Source organism: Pinus tabuliformis, chromosome J, assembly GCF_031772625.1.
Source record: "Pinus tabuliformis cultivar Carrire ecotype Pingquan chromosome J, CPIR1, whole genome shotgun sequence".
NCBI classification, from domain to species: domain Eukaryota; kingdom Viridiplantae; phylum Streptophyta; class Pinopsida; order Pinales; family Pinaceae; genus Pinus; species Pinus tabuliformis.
The window spans coordinates 1,510,803,296-1,510,815,347 of NC_142295.1; the positions used below are offsets into that span (position 1 = coordinate 1,510,803,296).

At 38.3% G+C, this 12,052-nt stretch overlaps 1 protein-coding gene across 1 annotated transcript in view; it reads left to right on the plus strand.

Moving 5' to 3' along the window:
* Positions 1–4,498: 4,498 nt before the first annotated feature.
* Positions 4,499–12,052, plus strand: part of LOC149233189 (peroxidase 1-like) — a 97,721-nt gene continuing 90,167 nt past the window's right edge. The window contains exons 1-2 of the mRNA XM_089382119.1: positions 4,499–4,525; positions 4,627–4,824. Coding sequence (XP_089238245.1) covers positions 4,499–4,525; positions 4,627–4,824 — 225 coding nt within the window. The remainder of the gene's footprint in view (positions 4,526–4,626; positions 4,825–12,052) is intronic.

The window sequence follows — 12,052 nt, forward strand, 5'->3', positions numbered from 1 at the left end:
CCCCATTTGGTATGGATACGGAGGCGGGTTGAAATGGCTGGAAAGACTGTCTTATATAAACGCAACTGTGTATCCATTGACATCCTTATCCTTGTTAGCTTATTGTACCTTGCCTGCTGTATGTTTGCTCACTGGAAAATTTATAATTCCAGAGATTAGCAATTATGCTAGTTTATGGTTTATTGCTCTCTTTGTGTGTATCATTACAACTGGTGTTTTGGAGATGCGATGGAGTGGGGTTGGTATTGATGATTGGTGGAGAAATGAGCAGTTTTGGGTGATTGGGGGTGTGTCAGCCCATCTTTTTGCTCTCCATTTGTCCTCCAGCAAGGGCGACCTAGTTTCTACTCTTACTATTTGGCCATGAAGTAAATGCTACTGATTTTCATAATAAGTATTTCATGTCATGGTATTTTATGTTATTATTTAAGTGACATTAGTATGACCAACTATTGTCACAATGTTGAGTGTGTTGGAACTGGTCATTCCAACACTAAGCAAATTTGCAGGGAATGGTGAACACATGACAGTGAAAATGACATCAATTGGAGCTACATCAGAGATTGGAGGATGATTGAGATCGTGTTGCAGATTGTTAGCGAGCATGAGGCAGTATGCTTGAAAACAGTGACTAGCCTTGATACTGTGAGTAGGGGAAGTGGCATTATGTTGCGATGCCAGGAGAATTGGATACTGAAATGCGATGGAGGATTGGACCGTGGAGTCCTGAATTACTATTCTTGAAGGGAAAATTGTGTTCTCTTCGTGTGGCTGTGAGTGCCTATGTTCCGGTTTCTTTATCAGTGGACCCCTCACAGATGAGGTAAAGGAGCAGCGACAATGTTTATGGTGGACAACAAAGTAGATGTTTGTTTGAATTAGTGTGGTTTGTGGAATAGACTCCCTAGCATGTTATAAACAAGTCCAGTTGTTGTAATGGTCATTGTATGTACCCAGAAACTCCAAAATGTGGAATGAAATGTAAATTTTTTAAAGGCATCTGAAAGTTCGTGGTGATCTCAAAACCACTTTGTAATGGTTTGTGGTCAGCCTGAAACCATCTTTTGTCACTGTAAAGTGAGGGTTGGTGGTGAGCCAGAAACCATCTATAGAGTTTTTGTGGCTGAAGTGCTTTTGTGACCAGCTTGCCTTTGTGGCAGAATCGCCTCTGTGGCTTGAGGTGCCTTTGTGGCCGGGTGTACACGAGAGCTTTGTGCTCAATTGAGCAGGTGGACTGCAGAACACCTGGCTCGGACTTAGATGATTTTTAATTTTCTGAGTAGAAGGGGATTGGCGCGCTTTTCGCGCTGACAGTCGTGCCAGGATGTGCAACTGGCGCGTCTGTTAGGCCATTAATAGCGCCACCGTGCCAAAATACCAGATTGGTGCGGAATTTTATGGAAAGATCACGCTAATTCACCTTCAAGGGGATCCGTGGGAATCCTCATCTTCGTTTAACGATTTGCGAGAGGAGGCAGATCGGAGAAGTTGTGGATCTATCCGAGGGAGGCAGATTGTGTTTTGGAGGTTTTGTACATGCAATTCCCCTGATGGTGGTGGATTTGACTATCATGACAAGTAGTCATTAAGGGGGGGAGTTAGAAATAATTAATTCCTACTTGTCTATGGTTGTAATTTTCCATTTGAGGAGTTTGTTCTTACGTAATCGGAATTTAGTTTCTCCTAGTTTAGTGTGTGGTTGAGAGAATCTCTCAACCACACTACTGTATGTCTAAGATAGAATTTCTATCTTGAGACTATTGATTGTATAAATATGTGTCTAATTTCCTCATTCATGATAATAGAATATATTGTTGTGTGCTATTTTTGTTAATCCTTATAAGTGGAAATAAATGAGAGGCACAGTAAAATTTTAATCATTATTAGGTAAATACATGATTTAGATATGCAAAGAAATTATGACTCTTAATTTTATCATTGATGGAGTGCCTTACCAAAAAAAACTGACATCTTTTAGTTTAGATGGTCACATAAAAAAAAAAATTAAAAAATGATTAAAATGGCCAATTCCAATAAAAAGAGAGCACCGCAGACTAATTAATTTGTTGCTTTCAACTACTCAGCGTTGTGATAATCTTCCGATCCCAGAAACTCCAGAGCACTTTTCCCACTATCCACTGTGGTTACTGCAGTCTCACACATAAATACATAATAAGTTTGCAAATCACTGAAATGCCATCAAGAATAAAACCCAACAGAAATCAAAGAAATCAAACAAACCAATAATGTTCTTTAATAGTCTTAATGATGCCCACCGGCCATAGTGGCCATACAACAAACAAAATGATCTGATTGTTTAAAGGCCTAGGTGAATTCCGACGTGCAAATGCGGCGGGGAACCAAAATAATCAAAATCGAAATAAGGATCGATAAATCGCTTGAAACATGGTGTGGTCTTGTGATGCTGGAGTTGACTAAAATCACAAAATATCTTGGACAGATATTTCGGTGGCCTTATAACAGACGCTTGGACACCCAAAACCATCCCAGATCTTGTCAGTTCAAACACAGCCCCCAAATTCCATTCTGTACAAAAACTAAATAAATTGCAATCTGAGTAGGGGAGGATTATGCGCTCAATTCAATCCACTAAGATAAATTTGATCTCCTCCCCATTATGGTGCAGATGATCTCTAAAATATTATTCTCAAAATCACATGCACTGCAAAAACAGGATACATGATCGATTCGCTTCTAAATCAGATTGTGCGACTCAAATTTTCCACCAATATGCGTATGCTATTTCAGTTGGGTTCGACAGCCTATTTGTCAAATCCCCACTAAATTGCTGAGCTCGCCGAAACCACCGCAAACTTGACTGGTAAATTATTTTTTTCCTCTCTCATTTCCCGCTTAAATAGCACTCAAGAATCCATATTATCACAGAGAATTTTTTGAAAAATCTTCTATTTTTAGCCTATTAAACGTGGTTGGCAGATTAATGTTTCCGTTAACGTTCGGTAGATTAATTTTATGTTTAATCTTTCTTTATTTATAGACGTTTAGTAGATTAAATTTGAGGTCAAAACCATTCGATAAAATGCAGATAAACGCAGGGTTACTCACAGATTAAAACAAAGTACTGCGCACAACAAAAGTCACGGAATGAAGCACGCAGCGACAATATATCTTTGATTTTAATTCCAGAATGAGAAATACATTTGCTTGAGAAAGAAACAAAAGCTGCAGTTCCTTTCACCCACACAGTTCTTTCACCCTTACACTCTTTTACAAAGTTCTTTCACTTTTACACAACAAAAATTAGTTTGACATCGGTGCCCAAATTTTACCTCCAGAAAGCTTAAGTTTTACACATACATTTACCCTTTTTATTATCACACCACAGAAACTCACAATAAACTATTAAACAAGGAAGGCTGCTAAGGCAGCAAGTCCCTGCCACCAAAGCAGCATATACCGAGTTGGAAAAGACACGGGTGGGGCTAACATGCATGATATACGTGTCTTGCATGCATGCTATTTCTGGTATGCCGCTCTAATGTTCCTCTCCTAAACGCGACGAGTCGATTGGCACGACGGCTTGCATGGGCTTGCATGTTGAACAGGTGCACCCTCTGAAAATGTTATGTCGACTTTCAAAGCTAGTGGCTTGTTTAGTTGCAGAATGAGCTAAGAATGAGTCTGTTACAGTGCTTGCTACAGACCTGCGAAGATAAAGCCGAGATAATGCCAGATTCAGTGAGATAAATCCATTGACCACAGAGCCGGTTGGAAGCTCAAAGCGTTTCGTTGGAGTTTAGGCTTTGGGAACTTGGAGTACAGTTCCAAACTTGATGGCTCTCACTGTTGGTGTTCATCGTAAGAAAGAGAGGAGATATTCTTCAGCACTGCAATGACGCCGAAGCATTTAATTATAATGGCATTCAGAATCGTGAATTCTCTGTTGCTTCTGGCGTTTTTAGGACCTGCATTGGCGCAAAACAGCCTGCAGGTTGGATTCTACCATAAGCCGGAATTTCGTGCTCGGGAACAGGCCGAGTGACGGGGGTATTGTTTGGCTGGCCGAGTGGACGATGGGTCTGGGGGTCGAGTCCCTTGCTCAGCAATTTTCTTTTGATGTGTGTGTTCCAGTAGTTCTTTATCTCGTTGTCTGTCCGTCCGGGCAATCTCCCTGCAATTAAAGACCACCTGCACAGTTTCACAGACTGATTAGAAATCACTTCGATCAGTAACTGAGACTTCAAAAGTGAGATTTTCATGACAGATCCAGCTTTAAAAGGAAATCCATTGCAGCAACAGCGGAGATAAAATGACATACTTGTTGCCAACGAAGGAGTGGAGTTTGATGATGAGCTCGTCTTCTTCTTCTGTGAAGCTTCCACGCTTCAGATCGGGACGCAGGTAGTTTATCCATCGCAGTCTGCAGCTCTTGCCTTCGCAAGTAGAATCGATTGTGCGCGGAGTAATCACAAGTCACTTTGCTACCGACAAATCTCTTCCTACTGCCCTCCTGCGCATGCATTTTCATGACTGTTTCGTAAAGGTAAGCGTGCACTTCTCTGAAAATCGTAGTCTCCTTTAAATTCAGGATTTATAAATATAAATTGAATGGTGTGGAATTAATAAATATATATGTTTTTGAAGGGCTGTGATGGATCAATTCTGATTGATAGCGTGGGCAATAACGTATTAGAGAAAGAAGCAAGCCCCAACCTAACTGTGAGAGGATTTGAGATAATCGATGAAGCAAAAGCCAAGCTTGAAAGTGCATGCCCCGGCGTTGTGTCATGTGCTGATATTGTTGCACTTGCTGCACTTGCTACCAGAGACGTCGTATTCCAGGTATATTCCAGGAACACCAAATTTGAGATTTTTTAAGCATATTTTGATTTTAGTTCGATAGTTGAAGTGGAATGGCGGTCAACCGGGTACACGATAAAAATTGTTGCTGAACTGAAACCGTGGGTAAGTGCTTGCCTACCCTATTTTCTTTTCATATTTCCTAATAGTGATTGAATCCCCAAATAAGAAATCTGTCTGAAATTGAAAAAATATGAAAAAAAATCACTGCATCGTGAAACGATTCACTTGAAGCTACTGCTTATGTGTATGAATTTGTTACAAGAAAGCGATATAACTCGAAAAAAAAAATTGATGAAAGGAAGGAAGGATTCTTAACAGTAATATATACATCCAGAAGCGAGAAGCAACGAGAGATTTAACAAAATCAGAAGAACAGGGAGCTCAACAAAAAAATTGACCTGACTGATATTTGTTGGTTTCTCTGGCCGACTGTTCTGTGTTCGTAATTGTAATAGCGTTGTCTTCGCTGCTGCTTATGGCCGAAATGGAAGCGAAATCCAAGCGCTGGTAACGGTGAAAATACAACAAAGTCCGATGAATGAATGGATGCTTCTTAATCTCTTAATGTAGTTATGCATATCGATCTGGATATGCCTGTTCTGTAGACACCGCAACATGCAGAGCATCTGTTCTATAGACACCACAACAGCATGCATGCAGAGTGACACATTGCAACAGTGGCAATTTCAGTAATCCTTACCCCGCGTGATATCAACCAGTTCAGCTTCGTGATAACTCAAATGCAATAAGAGCTAGCATTTTATATTGCCAGATTAATGTTAGCATTAATCAACAGCTCCGGAAAATGAATGAGAAAGACCCAGGAAAATGCAAGATAATATATGGTTGCAGCGCCTCTGCCTCGGGAAGAGGCCAAATAAGACCATAAACCACTATGATCTAAAAAACTTTGTTTATACTCGATAAACAGGCGCGTTCAAGCAGGTGAACTAATGTTAAGTACATCGGAAACGATTACTATAGTCCCTGGCCATTGCCAGATGGCAGGGACTAATAATACATATGCTTTGTGGGCATTGCATATTTCATCGCACACTCTACTTAATTCAACGCATATGGATACAAAGTACATTGAAGAGTGAACCAAAGATTAATGACTAAATAAACTATTAATAATACTTATTCTCTGCTCACCTTATGTGTTTCATTGCACACCATACTTAATTTAGCCCAGATGCATAAAAGTACATTCTGCACCGAACAAAGCATTAATGACTACAACTACGTGTAGATAATTAGGTTTATAGGCATTTCTTTTGAATTAGTTCATCTCATAATTTTGTTTATATTTTTCCTCTGCACTTGACATGTGTGCACTATGACCACATTTATGCCTGATATTTGTGCACCACAATGTTTAGTTGTATGAAATCCACGGAGTTCTTGTTGGGTCCCCCCTTAGGCTTTTCCAACAACCTGCAATGACTTATTGTGTTGTTTACATGCATACTTCAGTACATATGGGTGAAAAATGCCTTGGGATGTCTACATTGTGGTTGATCTATGAAGAAATTCCTCTAGATTTTAAAGAAAGGCTTCAAGTGGTGTATTTCCTACATTTAGGGATTCAGTCAACACTGTTTTTTGCAACCCTTGGCCGATTCTTGAGTGTAGGGTGAGTATTACACTAAGTTTGCATTTTGATTTAGATATTTTATTAGGACTAATTGTTATAGATGTTCTCATTATTTTTTGGATGTGTTATGCGGTTTATACGGGTAGTTGAAGTATGTAAACCGTCTAGAATTTCTTTGGGATTGCATTAGAAAGGGACAGATTGAGATTCCTGATTTTGTGTATGACCATGATGATCAACTGGAAGACAGGCCTTTGATGGACTATAGCATAGAAACATATCTCTTTCAAGTTTATGACATGCATGTAATGGGATCAATAGATTCTCGATACCCCTAGAGATGGATCTCCTAGGCATTGTGTTGATTTTACTCATCGATTGTAGTTCTTTGTAATTTTTTGTTGTACAATGCCGTGTTTATTCTTTTTCTTATAAATTGATTTGGGCATTTTGAAGTGACTTCCCTTTACATGAGACTATGTTCTAGAGGGAAGGAACTTTCTTGTTCCCCCCCTGTAGTTTAATAGTAAAAATATTTGTTCTATAAACGCATGCCATACCATATTGGCTATACATATATGTAAATAGTGAATCTTGAAAATGTGGCAACATGTGCTTACTATACTTTACTTTTTCGTCTTGCTAATGGTGTTGATGGAAAGGGGGTATATGTGGTGCATGAATGGTGCAACTCATTGCTTTTTAAAGGAAAACTAATTTTGTGTTAAAACTTGGCTTTCAAATACATGCTTAATTTCCATTGTCTGCTAGTTTTTACCTTAAAGCTATAGCTAATTTCCACCATTTGAGTCAACAACTACTCTTATAATTGAATGTATACATGGATTCTTTGATTATTTTAATTAACATTTGATGCAATTTCTATGTACGAAACAATTTCTGAGGTTCTGCTATAGTGACATTCTTTAAAGAGAATCATACATGTTTGAGTGTAATTTTTTATGTCATATTATAGATTTATGTCACTACTTCCGCTGCATCATATTTACTCCATGGTTGAGATCCCCCTTTAGGTAAGAAGGCAGTTATTACCAGCTATATTTGGAGCTCTACCTTTTTATGTTTTGTACTTATTTCAAGCTTTTTAGGGCTTTCATTGTTAAATTGTGTACTTTTACTTGTTTCTATCCATTGCATTTTCTGTTTATCCCCATGTTAATAGCTCATGTCATGCATCTGTTGCTCAGAGCTATTGCACTATCGTGCACCATTACATTATTGGTTCAACTTTTTTGGTAAAATCCTAAAATCAAATGGCATTCTATCAAAAAGACTTTTTTTGTCTTTTACTTTTAAATTTTCTTTCTAACATTTTGAAGAATAATGAATGTGTAATAAGAGACAAATATCTTAATGAAGTTTGTTATGACATGCCTGGTATGTTGTGGCATTGCATAGGAAAAAGTTTATCCAAAATGCACCATTTTTTTAGTGCCCTTCGACATATTTATGATTGGCATCCAGTAATTGATCATTGTTTCACCCTGAAACTTTGACCTGCTCATGGTCAATACACACCACAAGGGACATGTAGTAAGATCAACCAACAATTTCATTTATAAGAGTTTCTTGAGTACTTCAGGGTGAAAAAACTCAATTTTCAATTGACTTCAACCATGAGGGACCTCCGGGCACTATCAAAACCATAGTTCCTATTTTCCTTGAACCTCCATGGAGATGAATAAGATTGACATAAGAGAAACAAATTATCCCTGCGAGGCTTTGTGGTTGTTGTCCTACAAATAGAAAATTTGAAACTAAGAGGAAAGAGAATAAGATGGAGATAAGAAAACACATTAACTGCTATCCAATGGGCATAACCAATACCAAAATAATCCATAAAGATCCCTCTTGAATCACTGTACTTACCTTTATAATTTTCCTCCTTCAATGATCTCAATCACATGCCAAACTCGATGAAAAGCAGTGTCCAATCTTTGATTATATGAACAAGAGGTGGAAGAATCAGTGCCACATAATGCAACATCCTAGTCTCCACCATATGGGGTGCCTGGGGCTACAAAAGTTGAGGAATGCCTTTCTACACCTTTAGCCTCCTGCTTGATATTTCTGGAAATCCAAGAAGACGAAGATGGAGAAGAAGTAGAGGTTGAAGAGGAAGTAGTAGTAGCAGAACCCAATGAGGATAAGGCTGGTGTTGCAGGACCCAAATCCCGGAGCTCTTCAAACACAAGGAGGTTAACACAGTCAAAAATCTTGACAACATCCATCAAGTCATCAGTCTTCATGCATTCATAGTTTTTCCACTCTGGAACGATGGGAGGAATCAAATTTTCATGACCACATGATTCAGTGACCACCATTTTTGTTTTTTCTTCTCTATTGCTCTACTCTTTCATCCCTATCATTCCTTTCAAATCCTCATCTTTAACTTTTTCATCATTCATGATGATTTCATTTGTTTTAGAGATCTAAACAAGAGAATATCTAGTGTCCATGCCTACTCTTCCTGCATAAAGGGAAGCCAGTTATCAAATTATTTTATTTTTAAATTATATTTTCAAATTTATTTTATTTTTAAATTATATTTTCAAATTTTTTTTTAATTCTATTGCTGGCCTTTGGAGTGATCATATTTCTAGGCAGTGTTTCAGGCGCAAAGGAGAAGGTGACCATGAACAAGATGGCGATGAACGCGAGTAGAGCTATGCATTAGGCGGGTGGTTACAACATCATCGTTGCATCTCTAGAAATATTGGCGAATGAAATCCTTCCGCCAACACGCTGCATGTTCTTCGCCCTCAGTGACGATTCCCTCAATAATTTGTCACTCCCATTGTGTCTCATGATGGACCTTCTCCACTACAACACCTATACGCAAGCTTCTCTAGAAACCATTTTCCGCCATGACACTCGAGTCTTGCATACCCACGCTACTCCACAACAAGAACCTTGTGGTCACGAGCAATGCGAATGGGGTTATGGTCATCATCGGAGTGTCTATCTCTCGCCCCGATCTCTACACGCGAGGCACCTTCACCATCCATGACGTGGCCTTGCCATTATTCGACCCAAATTCTCACAAGACAAGACTGGAGAGCCTCATCATCATCATGTGATCCAACTCTCTTCCCACTCACACGCCCAACCACAACTTGATAGCATTGCTGCCACACTTCCACCATCCGCCCACACTATTGGGTAGTATAAATGCAAGATTTACACAAACATTTAACTTGTCAATTCGGGTAAGTAAACTTAGAGGCGTAGCACAATATATGCTAGAATACGACCTCAGGGATATGTCAAATAAAAACCAGGATTTTGCAAGAAATTCAAAAGAAGCATCATTTAGGAAAAAGGAACAAGACTCTTTAAAGCAAATTAGAGAAACTCCAGGAACTACTTCTAGCTCCTCTTCTAGGTTGAGTTGACTCCTGCAGTAAGTCTTCCTTAGTTGTCCACGGGACAAGGGAATGTAGGCCCCATTCAAAAGAAAGTGATTTAAGAAATAAAGAATGCAAAACCTCTTAAAAATTACTGCTATGTTGCAAGGATGAAAAGCATGAAATTAAACTAGAAATCACACTGAAACTTCATTCCAACTAATCTAAGGAAATAATCGAATTCTTTAAAGATAATCAAGATAATAATGCACTGCTTCTCTTAAAGAAAATTCAGTACTTTAGCTGTAAGAGAAATATGCAATAAGAACCAATATATAATTCATGTTGCTTACCCTGATCTTATTAAACACTTCCTCAAAATATTCTGTATAATATACTCAACACTTAATTATAATGAAGAATTCGGTGAGCATTTTGTCAACAAGATTCACAATCTTTCCTTATGCTGATCCTGACATTTTATTATTAAGAGTGCATGCATAAATGTTTTTCTGCAAAAGTACAGGAATCAGTGTCATATAATTCAAAGGCAATCATGAATACATATTAAGTTAAGTTAACCTGAATTCTTGCTCAGCAATTATTTCACCATTGCATCCAGGAAATAAAATTTGTTATGTAGAAATGAGATCAGGGAAAATATTTGTAATAATAAATAAGAGACGCATTTAAAACATTCACCATTTACTTTAGTTTAGCCTTTATGAAAATACATCCAAAAGCATTGATATTAAATTTAAATAACCAGAGCAATAAAATAGAATTTGTGGAATGAAATTGAAAATTAAATGACTGAAAGAAGAGCTATCAAATGAAATTGTAGAATTATTTGAGATCACACTCACACTATGAAAACTAAAATGCAGTAAAAGAAAGTTAAGAGGTTTGGGGCAACGGAATGGCTGGTGGGCCCAACCATCCCGCTCATTTCCCTTGCAGCGATTAAATCACAATCTTTAGAACAATATGGAGAAACAAAATTACTCAGAAGTGATTACCAAATAAACTCATTTCAAAGTAGAAACCAAAATTCAAAATTAAATTCCAAATAAATTCATTGCAGAAGTCTTGTTACAAAATTCATTAAATAATGCAGTGCTTGCTCCGGTGGTCTCCTCCAGGGATCATCCCATTGGGAGCGCATCTCCTCCCTTCCTGCACAAAAAGATCAAATTCCCTATTCTGCAATATTAAAAGTACAACCCTCGATCCGAATCTGAGGTCTCCGGTGAGTTCAATTGCTAATCTTCTGAGTGTGCAATCCTCTCTTTTATAGCAGCAACGCTGTCCCTCCTTAATTAGATCCATGCTTACGTATTTAGCACAGCTTGTTAAAACAAATTTGAACTGGAATTAGAAAATCCGATTTGGCTAAGTTTGGGAGATAATACAACCATAAGCGTTATAACGGTTGAAGGTTATGCCCATTATGATGTATGATGTTGAGATACCATTCATGTAGCAGTCTTTGTAATCTGCTCGCGTTCTTCTTCACTCTAATCCCAGGAACATTTCCAATCAATGCAGTGACTGGTTGCCATAATCCTCGAGTGGTGCAGATTCCTTATGCAACATTTGTATAGGACCATGAAAATGATAACAATGCTTCTACGGTGGGACAAATTCTTCAGGCGGGAAGAAAATGATGGCAATGCGATACTTTGATGATGAACCATCTTCATTGCCTTTGTGATTTTAATTCTATTTCCCACAATTGGGTAGAAATTATTCGTGATCCAAAAGCAGGCTTATGTTTGGTAGATTACTGACATGGTGATCCCATTAGAGTCTTGACCGTTCCAAATGCAGTTAGACTGTCCAGGCGCATTGCTTCTTTTACACAAGGATAACAATCCTTCAACTAAACTGGGCAAATGTGATAGTTATTCTAAGTAGTAAGTGTGCTCTCCTTTTCCCCTGTTACTACAATTATAGGAACATGTATCCCTTATTTGATAAACATCCAGGTAGTCAATGCCCTCAATAATCAAAGGAAACAACATAGTATATTGCATATTTGCACTACTAGTACCGAAACATCTGGTACAAGAACAACTAGTGCAGGAACATCTAGTGCAAGAATCGCTGGTGCAGGAATGTTGGTGTAGGCACAACAAGTGCAGACAAAACTGGTGCAGGCACAACTGGTACAAGAACTGCTAGTACAGGAATGTTAGCACCTGTCAAAAAAGAGCCTAACATTAATGACATTTTCACATTA